Here is a 25,405-nt window from a genome sequence, read left to right on the forward strand (position 1 = left end):
TCCCACATTTGAGTATTGCGAGTGCTTCTCTGCTCCTTTTCTCTCCTTTTCTCTCAGAAAGGGGAAACATTTGTTTTGTTGCACCACAACTGAAAAAAACCTTGTTTGCTCGCCACAGACACTTTGCATATTGCAACCTGACGTAACGTACGATTGGCTGGCCACTACTGCTTTGACCGTTGCCTCAAAAATAGGCTCAAGCCTCATGCTGGAATAAATTTTCCACTTTAAAGCAGCACAAAGATGAAGAACTGCATCGTCTCTGTACATCCTCTGAATGAATGACAGCTTCCAGTTGATTTCAGAGTGTTGCACCTCAAACTCCGCCCCAGGAGAGTTGAAACCACTGCCGGCAGCCGTAAAATAGAAGATTTAAAGATTACGTGCCGTGTTCCCTCCTCTAGCTTTGCCTCTTTGTTCTTCAGACCCCAGCTTTATCCACACCCTGCTATATTTTGGTTAGGTTTTTTTTTTTGTCTTCAATTTTATCTCTTATTTCCCCTGAGTGCCGCATTACTTATAAACCCCCGAACCTTGGTTTTTGCTATTAATTTTGGTCCTTGAAGTAAAAACTTTCCTCACTGCTCATAACGCACGGTTACCTTGGACACTTCATGTTGCTTAGGAGGATTGTGAGGTTTTATGCAGCAGTAAAAAAAAAAAAAAAAAAAAAAAAAGGCTGAGTTTCGTGGTCAGGAGCTACTTTTCTGGCTGTGGAAATGACAAAAAGCTCTTATTTATCCATAAATCACCAACCATGTATGCACCATAGGGCCATCCTGAGCTGAACCCAAAGAGGTAAAACCACCACACGCTGCTTGTCTGTTCCCATTGTGTTCATTATCAGTGTATTGTCTGTCTTTGTGTGTGAAGCATGATTGTTTTGGTTCACTGAGAAACTGTTGGATGAGCGTGTCCCTCAGACGAGCAGGACGCCTCCCAGGTCCTCCTCTGCTGCACTTTGTGCATGCATGGACACCGTTACATGCCCATCCCCAGTGCCTGCCCTTGTTTGCACCTACTAACAGACCCTTGAAATTCACACACACATCCAACACACACAGACACACACACACAGAACCACCAGGTGTTTCCCCTCTTACTTGCTGCCACTGAGTGTGTGTCTCGCCACAACTCTAATCGGACAACCTTCGAATCCTCACCAATTCTTAGGAAGCCAGTCGGATTCCCCGGAGCCAATGAGATGCCGGCGAGGCAGATGGACATGAGAGAGCCCCAATCAGATCCCACGCTCGGATCAAAGTAGGATTTTATTCTGCTGCATGTCCGTTTTCTTTCGTTTGATGACTCTGGCCTATTTTTTTTTCTTCTTGCCTTTTCACCTGAGCCCAGCACTTCCTGAATGAGAAAACAAACGTAGAGGTCGTAGAAGCCGACTCCTGAAATGTAGTGGTGCATGCTTTGGGCTGGAGCATGGCATGATGGGAACGGTTTTGTGCAGCTAGAGCAGAAAAATAAATAGAATAGAAATCCAGTCTCAAACCATTTTAAGAGAGTGTAAAATGGAGGGTTGTTTTGTGTTTCTTTTGTTTTTTCCCCCTCTCCAATGCACTCCCGGATCCTTCAGTTCTCCTTGCAGCAGGCTTGTTTCAGTAGTTGGCATGCTGATGTAACATACTGCTTCACAGACCGTTGTAGTGCACTGTGACAGAAAAATTCACTACACTGCAAAAAATCTTTTCTAGATAGAAAAAGTACTCTAAACTTCTAAAGAAGTTTCCACCTACAGAGAGAGCTGGGCGAGAACTCAAAACACACTGCAAAGTTTCAGAGATCCTGCAGTGTTTAAACTCTTAAAGTTTCATGTAATTATGGAAAAATGCAGTTAATCAATGTGTGCTTAGATTTTAAGTTAATCATTTAATCTGTTAAATTGATTCTTTACTGGACTGTTTCCTTGAAACTCAAATGTCATCACAGTGTAAACTAAACAACCACAACATTAACGCCATGAAACTCAAACCTGACGTGGGCACTCCCCAACGGCAGCAGCCTCCACCCAGTAACTGACAGGACCCGATGGATCCCAGTGCCAAACCCCACAGGACACCAACTGTCTGTAACCCGGTGGGCCGAACCTGTTTTGGCTGGTGGTTTTAATGTTGTGGCTGATCAGTGTAAATAAATTGAATCCATGTTGGCCGCTCCTGCTACCTAATAATTTATCTAATAAATCTAGTATCTAGTAAAATTGATTTAATTGCTGGTTTTAACTGTTTAAATGCATTTTTCAGTCCTGAACATTTCAGGTGGATACCTCCTTTACTTATGAACTTGAGGGGTCATTGAGGGGTCAATAGTGCACTTTGAAGGCCTTTAAATAAACAAAAAACAGCTGATTATGAGGGATAATATCACAGTGTGGTTAATTAGTGAACCTTTCTTGTTTCTAATCTCAACCAAAGCCAGGCTGTCTATATTTACCACTCCGTCTTCTAATGTAACTCTTAGCAAGGAAGCAAATCAAAATTTTCAGCTTTAAAAAAATAGATAAAGATGCTTTAAATTACTCTTTTAACTCAGCTCAGTTTAGCTGTCGAATCCTAAAACGGGATTACAAATTAATCTAATCGCCCCGAGGATGTAACACCCTAAAGGCAAGATTATTTATTATCTTTAATGAGAAAAGTGAGTTGAAATGATCCGTCCTCATGAGACGAGTTTATTTCTTTATTTTTCTTTTTATTGCTCTTTTTGCAGTGTAGTGCCATCTTGTTGTTTTTAGGCAGCGTCCTCCTGCAGGCACCGACGACAGAGCACTTTACACGGGGAGACGATTAAATATTTAAGGAAATCTTGGGGGGGGGTGTAGGAAGCTGTAGTGATGTTTTTGTAATCAGCGTCACCTGGAAAGAAAGTTCTGACAACTTGGCACAGATGTTCTTGTTGCTCTTAGCCCTTTCTTGGTAAGTAAACTATATGAAGTGTGTTCACGCTGCAAGGAATTAATGAATCTAATGAGCTGCACACACACACACACGCATAAATCCTGAAAACTCGTGAGCACACATCCTGTCACCATCCGAGTCCTGCAGCAGCGGCGGCGGCCTCAGCGATTCTGCAGAAGGTGTGTGTGTGTGTGTGTGTGCAGTGAATACATGTCAGGGAAGAGATGTGAGATGTGACACTTTTTTGGCTGTTAGAGGCTCTCACTCTCCAGGTGTACCGCTGCATCTCAGGGAACACACAAACACATGATACACACACACACACACACACAGCTGGGACGCTGGGGTGCTGGATATGGCCCAGCATTTTAGCAGATGGCCTGGGTGCTACGCTATCAGTCACCATAGTAACATGCTCTCTTTTCCCTCTTTCTCCCTGTCTTTCTCTCCCTCTCTCTCTAGTGCTAAGAGAAGGAAAATGGCAGACAAGATTCTTCCGCAAAGGGTGAGGCTGCATATTTTTACCTTTGTTGCTGTGTGTTTTTCTCTGTGTGTGTTTTTTATCCTTTGTGCGCTGCACAGAAAAAAATCCCGGTGGTGTTTTTGATGTTTGGGGTTCTTGGGAGGCGCAGAGGGCCAGGTGATTATTTGTTATTTCCAAATGAGATGAGGGAGGATGAGGGGAGCAGATCTGAAGGTTTTGGGGCTTTTTTTTTTTTTTTTTAAGGGTTTCATTTTGCTGCTTGGACAGCGGCTCATTGATTTTCTTTTTTGAATCGGCGTAGTCAGCGGGATGTTGAAAAGACGCAACCACAAGTAAAACTGAAGGAGGCAGCAGAAACACCATGCTGCCACAGGTGAGAGTCCGTGCCGGCTGTGGTTTGCATCCCGTGCTCTCGGTTTTCGGCCCCGCCGCGTCCTGGCCAGCACACAGAGGGCTTTACAGATCTGGAGACTGAGAGGTTAGGTCTTATCCCCTGACATAGCCCAGACGGGGAGATAGCTGCAGGCACGGCTGGGGCGCCACTCCACAATAATGAGTCAGGCACGGGGAATGTCTGCCACACTCCTCCGTCAGCTCGGCACCTCGGCCCGGTGAAAGGAAGCGAGATGGAGATAGAGGAGGAATAAGAAGCACAATGAAGGCAGCCTTTTAGAAAGAAACGTGAACGAAGAGGGAGGGAGGAACCGTAGGAGCATGTGTGCCCAGCTTGGTGAGCAGCAGCCCTTGATGCTCCGAGGACTTTCATCAGTATGGTAATGCCTGAGACTCCTGGCTGCTTGGCTGCACGGCCTGCATCTAATTTTGATCCCCTGGTGTCACGAGGCTGGTGTGGACCACCACGATAATGAGGGACTGTGGAGCAGTGGTGGAGCGCATTCAGGATAGTTGTGCTGTGTTTGAATATTTCATTGTCATGCCACTCCTCAATTCAAATTCAGTGGGGATAATGAACTTCAGCTTCAGTTCATTTGCAAAAGAAAGGTTTTTGCTTATAAAACATATTAAGTACTCTAAAAAATACCAACTTTATGTACAAGTACAGTCAGATAATAAACATTTCTACTTGTTAATTTTAATATAAAAGAGCCCTATAGTGCACAAACCTTTTAAAAATGTAAAATATTTTTTAATAATTTAGAGGTTCAGACAGTTAGGATGTGGGCTCTGTGTATGCAAAGCCAAATTTAACATCATCACTCAAGGTGCTGTAATAGTCAAAGTCCAGACCTCAACCTGACTGAAATGCCCTGGAGGGATGCTAAGAGAGCTGTGCATAAACAAATGCCCGCAAACCTCATTAAAATGAAGCAACACTGTAAAGAGGAGTGGCCCAAAATTCAACCACAAGGATATGATGGATATGATGGACTGATAACGTTATATAGAAAACAGTTACTTCAAGTTATCGCTGCTAACGTTGGTTCTATCAGATACTGAATCATGGGATGTACTTAGTTTTTCACACATTGCTTCTTCATTTTGGGTTTTTGTTAAATAAATAATTAAATGGTATCACAAGTCATGTGTTGGTCATCTAAGGTTGTATTTATTCAATCTTAAGAACTGATAAAGACCAGATGATTTTTGATTATGTCCTGATACTTGAAGTCTTAGAATGACCGTGCATTAGCGTTAGCTGCAAGTGAGCTGGATCTCTTAGCTAACTAGCTTCAGTGCATTATTGCTGTTTTTCATAATCTGGTAACTTTATTTCTTTCCCACCTATTTTTATCTTCATTTGTGTTTTTTTTTTTATCACTTTATATGATAAGCTGCAGTATTGTTTTACACTAGCAGTTAGCTGTATTTTCTGGAGGCTTTCTTTAAAGTTTTCATTTTTGTAGTATTGTTTTATGCTAGCAGTTAGCCATATAGCCATATTTTCTCCATATTTAAAGTTAGAGTGGAATAAGATGGGGTTTTTTCTCCAACCTTAAAGCTGCTTAAAGGTTAAATTACAGGATATTGAATGTAAGGGGCTAAAGTAGACAGTAGACCCCCTACCAGCACCCGCACCAGAATAGACAGCTTATCAGCTTAAGTTCTTTAGTGCTATTTAGATATGCAAAGAAAATCTGACTTCTTAATCCAGGGTGTGAAACATTATCTGATTTTAACCTAAGCCTGTCCTCCCTCTGAGCAGATCCGTGAGCTGGTCCCTGAGTCTCAGGCCTACATGGACCTGCTTGCATTTGAGCGCAAGCTGGACCAGACCATCATGCGCAAACGCGTGGACATCCAGGAGGCCCTGAAGAGGCCAATGAAGGTATCGAAAAGAAATCTGGACTCGGGAGAAACAAGAAAATGCTGTTTAAGGCTAGTTTTGCAGTTCAGAGAGGAACAGACAGAGATCTGCCTTTAAACTGTGTTATTGTTGTGCCCTTGTCCCAGCAGCAGAAGCGTAAACTGAGGCTTTACATTTCCAACACCTTCAACCCTGCCAGACCTGACGCAGATGACTCTGATGGCAGCATTGCGTCATGGGAACTGCGAGTAGAAGGGAAGTTGCTGGATGATGTGAGTTTGTTTTATTCATAGTCATGCATGGGTTTAGTTTTAATACAGTCCTTTTTTCTTTTTAAAGGAAAATAACTCAATACTGAGCTGTCGCGGCTGGGTGTAGATGAATTCAGCATGAGTCAAATAACTGCTTGTCCTCTAAAATAATAACACATCTAAATCATCCCGGTTGGTATTAAAGTGTGCCGCTCTTTGATCTCAGAGCTGCTCTCGGTCGTCTTCGGCCCGGTAATGATGCGCTCAAACGACTACGGACAGAAAAGTATCGTCTGGCTCAGAATATGAAATGAACGACTGATGTTGAGAAGAGCGTCTTGAGGGACCGCGAGTGTCTTAAAAGCAGAAGGATTTTGCATTTTTCTTGTGCCGCGAGCTTGACTGCAAAAAGCTCTGATGTTCTCAGAGCAGCGGCACAAAGCATTTAGGTTTCACAGACCACAAATATTTCTGGTTGAGCTCGGAGGAAGTGGACTCTGAGAATGTCTTGTGTCTTTTCTTTTTTTTTTTTCTGATCTCACCCCGCCTCTCGTGGGTTTTTGATGAGTAATGTTGCTATAAGCAAAGACATGGCAGCAGTAGTTTGCGTTTGTGAATCTGCTTGTGAGTGTTTCATGCATGTGTGTGACTGATTATGGGTCTTAACCGACGTCTTTCTGATTGCTATCTGTTTGCTCTGCAGCCGGGGAAGCAGAAGAAGAAATTCTCTTCGTTTTTCAAGAGCCTGGTGATCGAGCTGGATAAAGACCTGTACGGTCCCGACAACCACCTGGTCGAGGTCAGCTCAAAACCCAAACCTGCAGAATTTGCATTGATCTCAGAAATCATCAGTGATTTTTCAGATCAATGAATGGATGAACAGCAGCTTTAATTTTACACTTTTACCTGCACAAAACATGAAAGTAAAAACACATTTTTTGCTCTACTGCAGTGGATTTTAAATGTAACAGATGTTCACCTTCAAAAGGGTCCCCAGTGCCTTTCAAGTGCAAAATACTCAACCTTGCAAACCTGAAAGCTGATTTTCTAAAAGTGCGTGGTTTCCGCTTTCGTGTAGAAGTTCACCCTGAAATCACATATACGTGTTTTCCTTTGGCTTGTATCGAACTGTATCCACCTGCATGGTTTTGGTGTGAGTTTTGTAGTCATATCGAGCTTCACTTGAATATAATGAAACTAGATGGTACTCACCTTGTGGTCCTCAAATCACCTAAAAAGTCTATTAGAAAAACTCAGAGTCAGTGCCGGTGTTCTGACAAACCATCCTACTTTGGCAAAACGTCCTACCGTAAGTAGTTTATGCACATTTCTGCTGTGACAGAGTAATCCCAGCACAAATTTAAGTAGGTATGACGGTTTGCCACTTAACTTTGCCCATCAGAGTATGCTTGTAGCTCATATTCATAAAGCCAGGATGGTTTGCCACTCCATTTTACCTGTTAAAGTATGCGTGTAGGTAACATTCACTAAGGTAGCATGGTTTGGCACTTAATTTTACCCATCAGAGTATGTTTCTAGCTCTTATTAACAAAGGTAGGATGATTTGCCGCTGAATTTTAGCTATTAAAGTATGTTTCTAGCTCAGATTAACAAAAGTAGGACGATTTGCCACTTAATGTTAGCTGTTAAAGTATGCTTGTAGGTCACATTCACAAAGGTAGGATGGTTTGGCACTTAATTTTACCCATTAGAGTATTTTTCTAGCTAATATTCACAAAGGTAGGACGGTTCGCCACTTAATTTCGTGTTGTGCGCATGCGCAGAAACAACGGGTAGGATGGTTTGTCAGGTAGGATGGATTCCCAGAACACCGGTTTCCAGAAATCACCAGGCAGCGCTCACAGTAACATCGCTGTACCTGTAAAATTGTAAAACATATAATAATAATGATAAAATAAACATGGTTACGCCTTTATTATTATTATGATTTTTAAGTATTTTTTGTAAACACAGGTAGTATTAGTGTCTGTGTTTGAACACATTTACAGTTTGAATTTCAGTGAACTCAAGATCGAGGTCAGAGGTCAAGTCTGCATGTCGAAGTATCCTTGGCTAGGATACTGAACCCTGAGGCTACGTCCACACTGAGACGGCGTTTTCGGTCAAGGAAAACGCAGCGTTTTGAAAACGCTCTCCAAAGCGGATACATTTGAAAACGCCGTTTTCGCATCGCAGTGTGGACAGCAAACCCGGAGCCTTTTTGAAAACGATGACACATTTTATCCATGTGATGCAGTCATGTGACCAATGAAACTAAGATAGCGGCGGCATTACACAGCAGTTGTTTTGTTTGCCATCAATTTTGACAGCCCTATTAAATATTAACATCAGTTTGTACATGCTCCAGATAGCTTTTCTTCAAATTCTTTAATTCTCACTCGCTTTTGTAACTTTGTACTTTTGTGTTACTCGCAGCAAAAGCTCCGCCTCATTGTTAGTCCATTTAAAAAACTTGGTGCTTTTCCTCGACATTTTGCCGCGACGTTTCAAAGAGCCAGAAAGTAAATAAAAGGCAGACAGAAATGAGGCAGGTGGAATCGTCTTGCTTTTCACGCATGCACAGTACTGGGACGTAAGCGTTTTTGCCCGTTTCAATGTGGACGCACAACTCTGTGAAAACAACTGAAAACAATAGTGTGGACGCGGAGCATTTTCAGACGAAAACGCCGTTTTCAAAATTATCTGGGCTACTGTGGACGTAGCCTGAGTTGACCCTGATTCATCCGTCAGAGTGTTACTTTATACTTCATCGCAAAAGTTGTTATATTAATGTGTTACACGATTTAGAAAGTTATACAAATGGAATATTTGTTACAAAAAGGAGATAAATGTGTAAAAATGTAACAAAGGTTGTGAAGCAGGTCTGTATGTCTCCGTCCTTGTGACATCAGGGCTGAAACACATGCTGGAGAAAGTGTCTCTGTGCCTGCCTACAAAAGTGCTGCAGAGTTTGTGGGAACAGAGACACATTACTGCGTCTGAGTTTTTAAAATACGTTTTTCTGGCACTTTTAAACCACAAGGTAGCGGGCTTTTAGTTCCATTATATTCAAGACAAGGCAGACTTTCCTGCAGCGTAGTGGCTGAACCAAATAATGGACTGAAAACTGGATTTAAAGGTACACAGGATAAAAGTCCACGTCTCGGTTGTGTTGATCAGGGTTGCGGTCGCACAGAAGGTCCGAAAAAAATTCAGCAAAGGAGAAAACAGAGGTCAGCGTGAACAACATAATCACTGAAACTCTAAAGCTTGAGCTGTAAGGATCTGCATACATTTGCTGAGTAATTAGCTGATGGGACACAGGAAGGAAGAAGCAGCAATAAAACAAGAAAAGGAATTTCAAAATAAAGCAGGAAATTAAATTGTAGGTATATAGGTACTTTATTCATTCCACTTTTTTTCTACATGAGCAGGGTAAAGAATAAAAATTATGCAGTCTAGAATAATTTTTAAACAACATAGTTAAAGTAAAAGTCCCAGAAGCTCAGTGTGAGGGCCTTATACCGTGAGAGAGTGCAAAAAATGAAAACATAAAACAGTGATTAAAAAAACAGAAGATAAAAATGAAGAGAAAGATGAATACATAATGTGTGTGGAGGTATCTCCAAAGCTATCGAAGCATATTTCCTCAACTGAAAAACACATTTTTGTGCATTTTTCAATGTACTAATTCAAACTTACGAGGAAAGAAGTTGAAAATTTGACTTATAAAGAAGACGCCCCAACATTTTGACTCATAGATGGGGGAAAAAAAAGTTTTTCGGTGGAGGAAACAAGCTTCCAGACCAATGCTGAGCACCAAAACAGTAAAGACAAACAAACGGCACAAAAGGCCAGAAGAAAAATGTGCACATATGATTTTGGACTAAAACGGCCCCTTTAAGAAAAGCCACTGTTCTTGCACCCACATCGGCCAGACACAGTTCACAGTTTTTCACATCTATCTCCCTGGAAACGCAAGTAATTTTCCTAACTTTTAAATTTTAAAAGTATTTGCCATGCAAAGATCTACAAGTTTTGCATGCTTTGCTTGATGTTAACACTACCTGCAGCATTACACACAACCCCCACACACACAGTCCTTGCACTTTGAAGCTGTCTGTCCCTGCAGCCTGATTTATGGAGTGCATGTGTGCAGCCGCTCTCTGTGGCAGACCAGTTGGATGTTGAACGAATTGGCTTCCTGTCTTAGCTGTTGTTTCTTGCACCCCTTGGCAGACAGCGTGTCACCTAAAACACGCAAAAACGAGCATATGTGCTTCTCTTTGAATGTGTGTAAAAAGTAATTGCAGTCTTTCAAAACGTATGCACTGTTTCGCCGCTGTTACTCGCTGCGTTCAGGTGACCTGCAGCTCACAAAGTAGCTTGTTACCAAAAAGGGGCTTTAAGAAGCCGTTTTAGCCTTTTACCCCCGAACAGCACACCAAGCATCTGTTTATAACCACAAGGACAAAAATAACAGACATATAATGTACTGACACTTTAAATAAATCCTGCAGATTTTAAACTGATTGATTAATTCAATTTGAGCGATGTAATCTGGATAAATGGCAGCAAATCCAAACCAGAAGAAGATATCCGATGACATCTGCTGTGAAAACGTTCTGTTAACTGAACCTCCTCAGTCTGCCCTAATAGACTCCTTTCTGCTGGAGGCTGTTTAACATGTCATAGCAGGGTAAGCACAGGTGTATTTAATGTGTTATTCACACACACTTTGAGTTATAAAAGGCTAACTAAAAATGTTGAGCACTGCTATGATGAATCTACGTCAAATGTGGCAGCTACCAAAATAAACACCTGACCGTGGCGGGTAACACTAAAGACCACAGTGCGTTATGTGTCTCTACAAAACTTGTAGTAATAACTCAACCCTGTTGATTTATTACAAATCAATCAATCAGTTGGTCAATCGGTGTTGCCCACCTGACAATAACATTAATTTAATGATGAAATGCAAAATTTTACCTTCTTATGGTGAAATTTTCCAAGTTAAAGGCCCTCGCAGTTCTTAAAAGTCAGTGCTCTTTAATTAGCTTCATTGCTTTCAGCACATTTGAGCCCTCATAACTTCTTGAGTGCAGACAATACAAAACAAACACAAAATCAGGGCTGAAAAAGACATTTATGCTGTTAAAAACCCACTCACAGTGTCACTATCCAAAAACAACAAAATCTTGCTTTTGTTCACACAATTTGCACAGTTCACACAATTTCCCTTCTGCAACCAACTTTGTGCACCAGTACGGTGGGATATATCATAGTTTCAATGCAAAAACTGCACTGATTTAATGTCTATGATGGAGGATCAGAATCAAGCATTGGTACCCTTGATGTTTGATCTGTTTTCTGGGAATTGACTGGAGAAAACTTCAAAATTTGCTTTCTGGGCAAACTTTAAAGGGTCATATTATCACGTGGGATAGGTGTCTGATCAATACGAATGAAATCAAATTAAAGGATAGCAGGCTTATCTTATAGCCATGATTCCTTGTGTGTCAAAATAATATTCTAATTCACACTCACAGTGAATTCGCTACACAGTGATTTGTAGCTTGGAGGGTTTTTTTATTTTATAGGTTAAAGAGCACCTCTAATAAAAACCTAATGATTTTTTGACTTTCTGTAATATAGTTAAGCTGTTAGTGAACCCAGCTCATTTACGTTCAGTAGCTGTAATGAAACCACACAGAACAAGATGGTCAGTTTGTACCTATGAGGCAACCAGGAAGTCAAGAAATAGTCCAGTGCACAACCCCTGAAAACCACAGCTCAGAGTTTCTTAGCTGCAGCGCAGTGTGTCGATAAGAAAACAGATTTGTTCAGCGTGCTGTCTGACAAATAAGCGTAAGCTTGGATTATGAACACAAACTTCTTTGGATCTTGTTTTCACGACCGCTGTAACAATAAATCACTTTTTTTCATGTGTGCAGGACATAAGACTTAATTTTAATTTCCTAATGTGGGAAATTCAGGGTTTTTTGTCCCTTAAAATGCAATGAAATGCATTCAAAGGACGGCATTGGAAAGTCAGACTTTTATTTCCTAAAATTACAAAACTTCTCCAGTAACATGCAAAGAAAATGAGTTTTTCTTTATTAATTTTTTTTTATTTTTAAGTTGAAGATGTCCAAATGTGCCAGTTCTTTAAATTATTGTGGTTTAGTAACAATGCAAATAGATAAATACTCCCTTGTAGCACATTTGTAAATGATGAAACTAGAGCCTAGTTTGCCCACCATAGTGCCCTCTGGTGGGCAAACTATGCAACATCAACACTCAAAACGCGGTTGAAGGATGTTTCTCTCGTCTTTTGGGAATTTATGTTATAAATGCTGATACTGATATATCGGCAACTGCCTAATATCGGCCTGCTGAAATATCAGTCAGGGTGTAGATTAAACTTCTGATGAAACTCCACAAGGACTACAAGAAACCATTGATTAATAATGATCCACACAGTGCTGTTGCCTCGGGCTAAAGGTGGAGAAGTTGCCAGCATCATTAAAGCAGCACATTTGATTGGCTGACAGGCCAGGTCACACCCCCAGGCATGTGTGGCTACACTGAGTGGGGGTTTTCTCTTCATAGCCAAGAGGCTTGCTGGACAAGGGTTTGTGGTAAAAAAGTGAGCGATTGCATCAGACGATATATGTATAGACAGTGAAGTTAAGATAGCAAACACTGCAAAAATTAGAAATCTAAATTAGAAATGGGCTTGGGGTTTTTTTGTGGTTGGCATCTTTGACCGACTTTTCATGTGCTGCACCACGTATCATTAGAACTGCTTGTTTTTACCTTTAGAAGAGGCCTAATGTGAGAAAAGCATCAGTCTATCTCTTGGCAAGACAGCTAATTCAAAGCTGAGGCAATTTTCTGAAGTGAACTCTGATGCCGTTTAATCTCCTCACCCAGTTTGGACAGCATTCACAGCAGAACAAAGGAAGGTCTTTGCTGTCTTTTGACGTCTCATCCATTAGTCTTGGAAGCTCCACTGATTTGTGTGAGACTTTTGTATGCGTAGCAGAAATCATTGAACCTTCCCCGTTCAGCCGTGCAGTCGGGGTCAGTGACGACCTCTCGGTCGTGCGGTCCAGAGATGTTGAGTGAAAATTTTCATCTTGTCACGTCTGGTTAAATCTCGAGGTACAATAACCCCAGCTGACCTGCTGCTTTTCATATTCCCATTGGGTACATTCAAACTAAAACAGAGTGGCAGAGTGGATTGCCCTCTTTCTTCTTCTTTTCTGTAACAGCAGAAAGGAGATGGGTTTTTAAAATTTCCAACATACAAGGTTGTTTAAACATGCGAGAGCCGGAGAAAACAACTGCTTACTTATTAAAAACAACCATTAGCTGCCCTTCACTTTGTGTCCTCACATAATGTGCCGACTTAAAAAAAAAAACACTTCAGGACTTTCAAAGTGAAAATTATGACTTCTCAAGGTTCCTCTTTTTAAGAGGGTGTTTTACCCAGGCGCCCAGGTGCTTCTCTTTGAATGACTTTCCATCAAAAGAATTTTGTTTCTACCTTGAGGTACAATAAGCACGTAATGTGTTCTGAATCAGCCATTGGTTGCAGGAAAACATCACTTTGGATTGCTTGCCAGGGTACTGCAAGACTGAGTTTTAAAGTGTTTTTCTTTTCCCTTTCTGAGTGGTTAAAGTAAAACAGAGATGTAAATAACATCAGAGGTTAGATGCTGAAGAGCTTCTGAAATGCAAAAACGACTTAAAGACAGAATAATATTGGGATAGTTGCATGTGACCAGGTGCTTATTGAATTTTTCTGCTAGCGATAGATGCTACTATGTCTCCAGAGGTTGCATTCAGCCGCACACCCTTTCTGTCTCTCTCAGCAGCTTGTGCATGGTTAGTTTGCAGATATTTAACCTCATACTAAGTTAGTGCTTCTGGTTTAAAAAAAAATACTGCTAGTTGGCCTAAACACTGAAAACATCCTTTTTTTTCTGCATATTTGCATTTGGGCCCCAATTGCATGTACCCACACAGGGCCAATAGCAGTTTTGCCCCTGGGGGCCCCGAAATGAGTTTTCTATAGGCAAACTCACTGTGCACTAACCATAGAAAACTCACATGGGATCCATGTATGCTAGCCCATGTGGGACCCATAGCAGCTTTGCCCTTTTGGACCCACAAGAGAGAAATCTGTGGCCTGGCCAAAGAAAACCCTCCACTCCGCTATCAGCGTCAATGAGTTGCAAAAAATAAAAATTCACCTTCACCTTGTTGTGAGGGGGAAACTGTCTATAGAGGCCAAAACGTAAACATGTTCATTTCTTGTTCTGAGGCACAAGAAACTTTTGGAGACACCCTCAAGTGGTCACTAGAGGAACTGCAGTTTATGGCTCTTCAGTTTTCAGCTGTTACTACCCCACAAAATCATGATTGAGGATGTGGCTAATAAGAGCTGTGGCTCAGGTAGAGTATGTCTGCTAATCTGAGGGTTGGTGGTTCGGTCCTCAGCTCCTCTAGTAAATGCAGCACAGCTCATGTCCTCTCTTAAACCAAAGCCAACGAGAGATTCTTTCCACTGCTTCTCACAGCCACCCTTTAACAATTTTTATGAAATCTGGACCATTCCTTGGCATTGCACATGTTAGCCCACTTAATTCTTTTTTTTAAAAGTATAAACTACATTATTTTTATGTCTTATGCCTACAAAAATCTGCTGTTGTTATTTCAACTTCATGCTGGCTCTATAGTAGAAGTCGGAGGAATACTTCAGTCGTCTGGTAGTTATGACCTTGTGTAGGGAAATATGTGTTTTAATAGCTGAAAAAAGTGTGAAACGAGCATCAAATGAAGTAGAAAAAAAACAAAATGATTAATAAACCAGCTGAGTTTGGTTTGGTCAAACTGTGGCCTTCTGTTTGCTCTTTCAGTGGCACCGCACGCCCACCACCCAGGAGACGGACGGCTTCCAGGTGAAGCGGCCAGGAGACGTGAGCGTGCGCTGCACTCTGCTGCTGATGCTGGAATACCAGGTGAGGGCGCCACGCCGTCTCGCTTCGATGCCCATAAATAGTCCGTTACTACGCCGTGACTAATCCGTGCCTTGAAATCAGCTGTTGTAGTGACAACCTGCAGGCCTCACGTAGCCGATAAACACCGGCCTGCACAAACATTACAGTCCATTTAAGACGCCATTTAAACCTGACATCTGTTTCCAAGCCGGGGAAATACGATAAGGGTGAATGATGTGATGGAGCTGATGTAAAGCCTCTGATGTGGGCGGCTGTAGAAAGTGCTGTAATGTGATTATGTTGTCTCCGCAGCCTCCCCAGTTTAAGCTGGACCCTCGCCTGGCTCGCCTGCTCGGTATTCACACTCAGACTCGCTCCTGCATCATCCAGGCCCTCTGGCAGTACGTGAAGACCAACAAGCTGCAGGACTCGCATGACAAGGAGTACATCAACTGTGACAAGTATTTCCAACAGGTGTGGACTCCCGGTGTTGCTGAAAATATGATTTCACCAGGGCAACATGAGCAGTATGTATATAAACTCCACCAAAGCCAGAGTCTTATCTTACAGTTTTAAGGAAAGGGATTTGGATCAGCACCATAATTTAACTGCTTCCTCCTCTGCCTGCGCTCTCCTAGTTTCATGAAACCTGGCTCGGTAGCTTCTGGGTAGACAAACAGCAGTGATCACATACCTCCACCTCAGCTCTCGCTTTGGCAGAGGAACAAATGAGCGCTCCATATTTTTATTCTTAGATACGACGAAAATAGCTTTTCCATGTGTTCCCCTTTCTCTGACATTATGTTTAGTGTTAGCTTTCATGTCTTTGTCATAGGTAGGGTTATTCTGGTTTACTTTGAAGGCTAGTTTTCCTCATGGGTCTTATGTTGCTTTTACTTCCTGTTCCTGTTTTACTTCTGGTTTTCCTTTTTTCCCTTTTGTGGGCTCATGTGTTTTCCAACCATGCATTCCTGCGCTTTGTTTTATGGTTTGGGCTTTTTTTTCCAGTTGTTCTGGACTAACTCTAGACTTTGGATTTGTTGGTTCTTTTAATACGGCTCATATTTAGTCTATTCCATGACAGCTCTATGTCTGTCGGTGGAGTATCACGAGCTATGACATCATGGAAACATTTAGGAACCACAGCATTAACATCAGCACAAAAACTGTGTGCTGAGAGGTTCATGGCATAGGTTTTCCTGCCCTCTTCATAACATGTTCTACCTTTTTTTTCTGGCAGCCTGGTTTCAACTTAGTAACTCAACATTTCAAGTTACTTCCTCAATTTCATGTTATTTTCTTATAGGTTTGTAATAGTAACACCAAATTTTCCCTTCTGGTTGGCATAAAATGTTCAAAACAAGGTTCCACACCTCCTAGGCCTAGATTATACTCCATTATGGACACAGCTGGAAACCAGATGGCCGACTAATCAATCAATTAAGTTCCAGTGAAGGGAAATCTTATTGTTTCACCTCACCTGCATATTTTGGACAACTCTGTGCTTCCAGCTTTGTGGGAACAGTTTGAGAAAGGTCCCTGTCTGTTCCAGCATCACTGAGACGGTGCACAAAGTGCATGAAGGTGTGGTTGGATGAGTTTGGTGTAGAAATACTTGACTGGCCTGCACAGAGCCCACCTTTGGGATGAATTAGAATGGAGTCAGGAAACCAGGCTCTCTGGTCCAACACCACTGTCTGACCTCACAAATGCTCTTCTGGATGAAATTTCCACCGGCTTCCTAAAAGAGTGGACATATGTACTGACAGATATAGCTGCAAATGTGGCACCAATTTAGAGCGAGATGTCATAAAAGTTCCTGTAGGTGTAATGTGTAGGTGGCCCAACGCTTTGGTCTGTCTCGTGTATGTCAGAAAATAAGGAAGAAGCATAACCGGTTCACTTTAAAAGGAAAGTTATTTTTATTTTTAGATTTTCGACTGCCCTCGGCTGAAGTTCTCTGAGATCCCTCAGCGCCTCACCAACCTCCTCCTGCCCCCTGACCCCATCGTCATCAACCATGTTATCAGGTAGATTTTCCCCCTTTAATGCACACAGAGGAGTCTCCGGTATGAAATATGCATCACAGAAGATAAATAACACAACCAAGTACTAACTGAGAAGCATTTTTACACCAGGCTTTGCATATTTATCCTTGCATTAGTACAGAAAAGGTGCTATTTAAAGAGATATTAAATTCAAATAGCTTTATAGTATGAAAATGTGTCTACCTTGAAACTTTCTTCTGGATTTTTCATTATAAATAAATTAAGTACGGCATCATTTACCATTTTTAAAAAAAAAGAATATTTTAAGGCCAAACAATGTTTAACCATTACTGGATGAGTTCACACCAGAGTAATGGGATGTGTGATGCAATCCTTTTAGGGGAGGTTATTGTTTTCTACACAAAAGGAAACAAATAAGAAAATAAACTTTTAATTTGGGAAATGTGTTGAACGACTTGAGGACTCCCAGGTGGATTTATTGAAAGCTTCCTCTTTTTAAAGATGCGTTTCGCTTCACATTTTCTTTCAGCGTGGATCCCAACGACCAGAAGAAGACGGCCTGCTACGACATTGACGTGGAGGTGGACGACCCCCTGAAGAGCCAGATGAGCAGCTTCCTCCTCTCCACCGCCAACCAGCAGGAAATTGCCTCACTCGACAACAAGGTGAGATCACCATCATCGCAGAATACTCTTTCTCTGTATAGCACACGTCTTCTTTCATGTTACACACTGTGTGGGTGAAGTTTGGGAATAATTCATTTTTCAGCTACGTTATTCACAAAGAGAACGGTTTTATTGTTGCAGTAGTTTGTTTGCTGTGGACTTCTCACCCAGCTGTGATAAACGCGAAGGCTGTTATTTATGTTTCGCTGACAGATTTTAACTTTATAGTCGACATTGTTGTTGGAGCTGAGCAGGAAGGAAGGGTGGGACAAATAACCAGAAATACACGTGACAGAGAACATGTACTGCTGCTCGAGACCCAGTTTTCTTTGTCTTTTACAATATTTTGTCCAGCTTAAAGCCGTTTTATATAGTACTGTGCAAAAGCCGTAAGTCACCCCTCGTTTCATTTATTTTGATGGAAAAATGGAAATTGGTGCAGTGATTTACTGAAACGTGCAAACACTTTTTTAATTCCTACAGCTTCTTCTTTTGTCCTCCACTTGTCCAGTTTCTTAGATTTTCAGCTAATCCTATTTTATGTCTTTCAAACTGTGGTATCTCTGGCATTTTCATAGATGCAGCTAAAAAATGGAAACAAAATATGTCCTTTTATGACAAGCATTTAATAATTTACAATGGACTTTTTGCTCAGTTGTCTGTTATGTGTAGACACAACATTAGTAAATTTTGGTGCCTTTTTGTGCTTGAATGGTTCATAAGTCGGTGTTAAGTGGCTGAATGAGGGAAAGAAATTCCTATGAAAAAGCTCAGGTACAAGAACTGGACTGAAACTGGGTGAAAAGGCAGTAAATTCCCGAAGAAAAACCTTTGAAAGACCTGAAAGCTGGAGAGCTTTTCCTCGAGATTACTTTAAAAATTACAAGAAAGTCTGGCTCCTTAGAAGTAAAGTACCAAGAAATTATAGGTGAGTCAAGTCTTTTGCATGGTTGTTGTGTCTTAATAATAGCAGAGGACTTATTTCTGAACTTCTGAGAAGACTCTTGATACTGCATGATGCAAGTCTTGCAAACGTCATTTCCATTAACACAGTTGATTTCTTGTGTTCAAGCTTCCTCCCACAGTCCAAACGCATGCTTTAGGTTAACTGATATTTCTAAACCGGCCGTGTGGATTGGTCACCTGTCCACGGTTTATCTAACTTCCTGCTCGGTGACAGCTGTTACGATATGCTCCCACTTCTCAGCGACCCTGAAACAGACAAGCTGTTAATGAAATGGATGGATGGGTGGATAGATGGATCAATTTCAGTGTTCACCTAATTAAATTCGCCATTTTTCTGATACCAAATAGAATCTCAGAAGACATACCAGTGAGAGAATTATCAAATACAGTCCCGAGTCAGGACAAGTCGGTATGTTTTTATGTAAAATAATCAATTAAAGTGACCTGTAGAAGCACTGAAGGGTGGATAATCATGAATAATGAGTTAACTCCCTGGTGTCACATGCTTCTGTAGCAGGAAGAAAATATAAATATTTACGACCTTGATATTAAAATTCAACACTTTTATCAACATTTAAAACCTGCTTTGTATGTGAACTGTCTTGTTTTCTGCAGATCTGCAGGTTTAAAACTCGGAAAGTGAATACCTATCATAAAGCAGCAGATAAATACAGAGTTATGGTTACTTACTTAACATTTTGACCTTTAAAGCGCAAAATTACCTCCACGTTTGTCTGTGATGGCTCGAAAGCTAACCATAACTCCAAACATAGGCAACAATAAATTTGGGGAAACGAATAGAAAAACCATCCCCACTGACACACATCAAAAACTACTCACGTTTCCCCAAAAAGTCCGAAAAGACGGATGAAGCTTCTGGGTGTGAAAAGTGAAGGTGCTTAAATCTTCATTCTTCCTAATGAGCAGCAGGGGGCGACTCCTCTGGCTGCACAAAATAGTCAAATTGCAGAGAAGTCAGTGTTATTTCCTACTTGATCTGTGGTCTCAGTAAACACCTTCCACACGAGTTCATTGGCTCAATCGCACGTTGCAGACCGGATTGAACTCGGTGTGGTTTTATTTTGAAAAACTACGGTCCCGTCAGAGTGAAACGACGACTAACTTGGGATCCTGTGAGTCCAGAGCGTACAGTGTTCGCAAAGATGGTTAACGCTAGGAACACTCGAGCTAGGAACTTGAGACTTAACGAACGTACACTACCTCCATCCTTTATATACAGTCTGTATTTTTTCTTACATCACGAGCCAAAAATCCCCTCCTTAGTAGCACCTTCATACACCAAAGTACCTTTAAACTCACCAGAAATTTGGTTAAATAGTGAACTTTAAAAAGATAAGATAGTGTGTAAAATCCTTCGTCTTTATCAGGTGATTTCCTCGGTTTTAGATTTGATCAATAAAATTCAAGAAAACTTGTAATACAAGAGAATACCTGTCAGCATGTCAGGAGTCAGTTGAGGCAGGTCAGTGAAAATTTACCCTATTCACCTTTCCAGGTGGTGTAGACTTCTGGATCTTTATATGCAGAGCCTGCCACGACAGAAACAAATGCTGGGACTTTTTTCCCTCCCACTCTTTGTCATGGTCAGATTTTTTTTTCTCAAACAAACTCATTTGTTCTCAACTTTCCCCCACATTGTATGTTCCTTCACATTTATTCCCAGGACTTTGCTGTCATCTGTGAGTTCTTACGTCGAGGAGATGATAAATCACTGAAAAATTCAAAAATTGCAACAAGAAAAGTAGCCAGAAACACACAGGAGGAATAGACTGAACAAGCCAATCGCAGTAGAGTACAGGTTCTATAACATTTCCAGCCTACGGCGTAGATTTGACACAGAAGTTTAAGTCTGCTGTTAGCCTCTGTGCTGCTGAGGTCGGCAGCTTCGGATCAGAAGTCTCCGTCCTCCTCCCACTGTTAGATAAAGTCAGTTTTCCTGAGATATTTTGCTTTTGCTGCTAGATATTGTATCATTTTCACAGGATAATTGCAGCGTCAAATGAATAAACAGTAACAGCGCTGTGACGTGTGATGTGTGTGTTTCCGTTCAGATCCATGAGACCATCGAGTCCATCAACCAGCTGAAGATCCAGAGGGACTTCATGCTGAGTTTCTCCAGAGATCCCAAGGGCTACATCCAGGACTGGCTCAAATCCCAGAGCCGAGACTTTAAGGTTGCACACTTCTTTTTATATCTATCAGGCCTGCATGTTAGCCGACAGACGTCCTGTGGATGCTGAATGAAAGTGGAAAATAAAAAGCAGAAGGAGAATTCATTAATGTAAATTAAAGAAACTAAAGTGAGTGGGGGGGGTCATTTAATAGTGATGATTTCTCTTTGGCTGACATTTTAATTGCACTAATGGGTATTCATTTGCTTTATTCAATTAATAACTATAATTACTGTTTAGCAATGAATGCACAAACTAAAAGCCCAAACCCAGCTGGAGTGCCCTCAAGGCTTCAGTTTGGCAGTTTTTGAGATGAACTATCGGGGAACAAGCGGATCGATCGCTGCCCGCTGCAGACTACATAGATTATTTTGTTAATTAATGCTAAAAATAGACCTGCTTGTAACGGCTGTGTCATCTCTTCGGCTGCAGTTAATGACAGACGTGGTGGGGAACCCTGAAGAGGAGCGGAGGGCGGCGTTCTACCACGAACCCTGGTCCCAGGAGGCCGTCAGCCGCTATTTCTACTGCAAGGTGACTTGCGGACACCTTTACCTGTAAGCTCTGCTTCCATATGTTCACATGACAGCAGTCAGATTTACCTCCTTCTGCTCTCCCCCGTGACAGATCCAGCAGAGGAGACAGGAGCTGGAACAGGCCTTAGCGGTCCGCAACACCTAAACAAAAGAGGCCCTCCTGGATTCCTGAATCTGATTTCAGAGCCGCTCGTGTGTGTGCGTGTGTGTGTGTGTGTGTTTGTGTGTGTGTGAGGTCATTGCTGATGTCTGGTGAATCCTTAAACCTCTACAGTCTAAAGGAGGCTTCATCTCAGAGGTGACTAATCAATTTCATAGCTGTGTTTTGAAGTTAAATCAGTGAGGAGGGGTTCACCAGACAGCAGCAGCGTACTGTGGTCCCCCATCTCCTCCACGTCCCGTTTTAGCGCAGGACTGCGAAGGCATCGTGGTTGAAAGCGTGGATTCAGCCCCTCGGAGGTCGACGCCAGTTTCCGCTCTGTAAATAAACGTCACTAGAAAAGCTCCCTCTCGACCAGCTGCTCGCACGCCACTGTGTTTTCGGATTCTTGTCTCAAGACTGTGCAGTGACAAACGCTCATGACGTAACCCGCTGACACAGTCAGACCCCCCGCGGCTGCTCTGGATGAGTCTTTATTTTGTTTTTTTAATTATTTTTGGAGAGAGTGCTTTTCCTTTGTCCTCGTTAGGGGGAGAGCGTGCTCGAATTGTTGATTAATTACACCAGCAAAGTCGCGACGACAGCGTGACGCACCGGGTGGTTGCACAGGATGCCGCGTGTAAACCAGAGGTGTGGATAGAAAAAAAAAGAATAGAAAAAAAGACTTCTTTTTACAGTAAATTAACCAAACTGAAGTATTATGACATTATCAGCTCCATCTGTTTATACTGTAGTAAGAATAAGTGTTTCGATGAAGGGAAAAAAACAAACAGTATTGATCCTGAACATAATAATCATAGAGAAACAGATATGCCTCTAAATGTTCTGTCACTCACTGCCTCTTTGTCGCGTCGTACTTTTTGCCCGTTAGCGTCCCGAAGGTTTTACCAAAGGTTGCAGCGAGAAGAGAGAGCGATCACTGAAACAGACATTGGCAAAATCCCAGACCTGGGTTTATCAGAAACGACTGAATAAATCCAAACACGCCAGAGTATTTAAAAAAAAGTGCTACCAAAAGCTTTCCTTAACTCTTGAATTCTTGCAGTGAACTTTTAAGCTCAGGTCTGTGGATTTTTGTCTATTTCTGCATTTTTTTATGTTACGAACACACGCATTAAAAGAAAAAAAGAGATGTGAATGTAAATATGTTTTTTTTTTTCTTCCCCTTAAGAGGGCCAGCTGTACAGTATACGACAGACTATCTGTGTGTGCGCGCGTGTGTGAGCGTGTGTTTGTTTTGGAGGATTTCGGGAGGGGGTGTTGCAGTATGGGAGCTCCATGAGTTTTGAGTTAGTAGGGCAGGAATGTTAGTGTTCTGCTGTGTACTATCTTGGGTTCGGGGTGATTTATTTTAGGTCCATCCCGTGTGCATCGTGGGAGCTGGAAGCTGCAACAGAGAGAGAGCCCTCCCTCGCTCTGAGTCTCAGTAGCTGTAACTCGTGATATAATCTGCAGCGTTCTCATGTTACACCTGTTTTGTTTTTTGTTTTTTGTTTTTAAAAATGACACTTGAGTTGTATGTATATGTTGTAATGTCAGGATGGAGGATTTTCTTCTCTGCAGTTTCTAGATTGGGTGGGTGGGTGGGTTGGTGGGTGGAGGGAGGGAGGGGGGGGATTTCTTTGCACTGTGCTGTAACTCTTCGTCGGGACTCTCTTCATCACTGTCGAGATCCCTTTTATCATCCCAGCGTACTCAAAAAGGCGATTGGACGATTTCACGATGACCTATGCATGCTCCATGGACGTTCACTATCACACCTTGCGAGACGGTCTGTGTAAATATGAAAAGCTGGCATACCAGTGTGTGCGTGAGTGTGTGTGTGTGTGACGAGAGCGAGACCCGTCACATTTGTTGAAATGCCTTCTGAAAACCTTTTTTGCCAAAAAAAACTACAAAAAAATCCAACATACCCTACCAGCAACTAACTGTAGGTGTGACTTTTCTGAGCGTGTTTTTGTTACTAGGACTAAATTATATTAACTGCACTCTTTAGAGGAGAAACAGTAGTCATAGGTAGTATCTCGGTCCTGTGTCTGACCCAGTGATTTTTTTTTATTATGATTTTGTTTTTCTTTGTATGGATGGCCGAGGCCTTCACGTTGTTGTTCACTAGCACCCTCTTGTGGAGGAATCTACGAGCTGCAGCTCCTCGGCTTCGAGCGGCGTCTGATAAAAGTGTTAACAAACTGCTGTGTCTTCTGTCACTAAACCCTGGCGTACTGTTGACATGTCTGTCTCGATCCGTGCATGTGTTCCCGAAGAGCGGGAGCTGCTCTTTTTCTCTGTTTACACTGTTGTCAGAGGGTCGCCGACAGGAAGGTTATAGTATACATAATGCTGTATATCTGTAAAGAGCAAAACTTGTTTGGTGATTACATACTACAGAAAAAAAAAAAGGGAAAACAGCTGTGACACTGCGAGACAGCCTGGATGTAAATAAAGAAGCGCTTGCCAAAGTTTGTAAATGACATGAGATCTAATTTGTCTTCTTTTTTCACAACTTCATTCACACTCAGTTGACAGTTGACCTAACATGCATGTTTTTGGACCGAAGGAGGAAGACGCAGTACCGGGAGAGCAGGGAAACTCCACACTGAAAGGTGCTGGAAACATTCCTCAGAGATTTTGGTCCATGGTTACATGACAGCATCACACAGGTGCTGCACAGCCATGATCAAAATCTCCTGTCCCCACCACATCCGTGATCTGGTGACTGGAGCTCATTTGAGTGCAGTGAAACTAAGAGTTTAATATGTGACTCCATAAAGCTCTCAGACTTTAGGGTTTTACTTAAAAATTTAATTATAGAAATAGCTTTTTGGAGTTAGAAGAAAAGTCTTCAACTCTGTGGTCCACCTGCAGTTTTTTTTGCTCAAAGATAAGTGAAACCCTATTAATTACACCGCGTAGAAACTCAAAACCACCTTTTACTATACAACATGATATTGTTGCATAGATATGAAACCAGTTTCCAAGTGTTTTATATTTACCAGTTTTTGTCTACAGTGTTTCACAGGATTAGATTAGTTGGATTGTCTCGGTGGGAGTTGCAGATGTTTTGCCATCTCACTTGTCACAAAGGGATTCATTCCTTAATTTGATTCCAACTTTTATTCTTACTTTAACCAAATAACACTTTAACGAACATGTGGTGGTTTTAATAGTTTCTCCGGGAGTGACCAGAAGTGACGGGATTAGAAATAGTTATCATCAGAGGGACAGCTCAGACTGAGTGGTTTGGAGACAAAGGCGGAGATGCTTTGGGCATATGGAGAGGAGGGATAGTGGATATATCAGAGAAAGGATGTTGAATATGGAGCTACCAGGTGGGAGGAAAAGAGGAAGACCACAGAGAAGGTTCATGGATGTAGTGAAAGGACATGGAGAGAGCTGGGGGTGGAGTGAGATGGAGGCAGAAGGTCTGCTGTGGCGACTCCTAGAGGTAAACATCAGGAAGAAGATGATTAGGCACAGAGTTTGTATAAAAGACAAAACTTGCCTTTTAATCATCTGGACTTTCCTTGAACTTTAATTATTATTAAAATTAAAAAAAATTAATGGATAAATATGAGGTGAAACAAAGCTGCCACAGCCTGGTGAGGAAGCATGGGCTGAGAGGCAAAACTGTACTGCACTGTAATCATTTTATTGATGAGTAGAAGACCAAATTTCAGCTGAAATTAAAATGTTATTAATTTCCCAGCTTGCAGTTGAAGAAACTGCCTGCAGCTGGGTTGGTGAGTTCTTTTCAATGATCGGGTTTAGCTGCTGAGTTATTTAAATGTAATTTTTGGCCCTTAGAGCAACTCAAGGTGAGTTCCATTAAGTTCTATTATATTCAAGAGAAGGCTGACATCTCTACAGGTGATACATCCAAAATGGAAAGAACTCTAAACTACAGAGCAGAGGAGAAAGGCATGAATTATATGTTAGGGTGAAGTGTCCTGGCTTAGTGA

At 41.8% G+C, this 25,405-nt stretch overlaps 1 protein-coding gene across 5 annotated transcripts in view; it reads left to right on the plus strand.

Moving 5' to 3' along the window:
* smarcd3b (SWI/SNF related, matrix associated, actin dependent regulator of chromatin, subfamily d, member 3b) overlaps positions 1–23,020 on the plus strand; it is a 59,659-nt gene extending 36,639 nt beyond the window's left edge. For 2 of the 5 annotated variants that reach the window (XM_031759751.2, XM_031759749.2), the window contains exons 3-14: positions 1,174–1,263; positions 3,372–3,414; positions 5,558–5,680; positions 5,806–5,931; positions 6,614–6,709; positions 14,838–14,939; positions 15,231–15,392; positions 16,851–16,948; positions 17,457–17,592; positions 20,631–20,753; positions 21,183–21,284; positions 21,378–23,020. In XM_031759751.2, the coding sequence (XP_031615611.2) occupies positions 1,174–1,263; positions 3,372–3,414; positions 5,558–5,680; positions 5,806–5,931; positions 6,614–6,709; positions 14,838–14,939; positions 15,231–15,392; positions 16,851–16,948; positions 17,457–17,592; positions 20,631–20,753; positions 21,183–21,284; positions 21,378–21,431 (1,255 nt within the window). In that variant the 3' untranslated portion in view covers positions 21,432–23,020. The remainder of the gene's footprint in view (positions 1–1,173; positions 1,264–3,371; positions 3,415–5,557; positions 5,681–5,805; positions 5,932–6,613; positions 6,710–14,837; positions 14,940–15,230; positions 15,393–16,850; positions 16,949–17,456; positions 17,593–20,630; positions 20,754–21,182; positions 21,285–21,377) is intronic. The other 3 variants (XM_031759750.2, XM_031759753.2, XM_031759754.2) reach the window with 3 other exon arrangements.
* Positions 23,021–25,405: the final 2,385 nt, after the last annotated feature.

The sequence above is a fragment of the Oreochromis aureus genome, linkage group 9 (genome assembly GCF_013358895.1).
Source record: "Oreochromis aureus strain Israel breed Guangdong linkage group 9, ZZ_aureus, whole genome shotgun sequence".
NCBI lineage: Eukaryota > Metazoa > Chordata > Actinopteri > Cichliformes > Cichlidae > Oreochromis > Oreochromis aureus.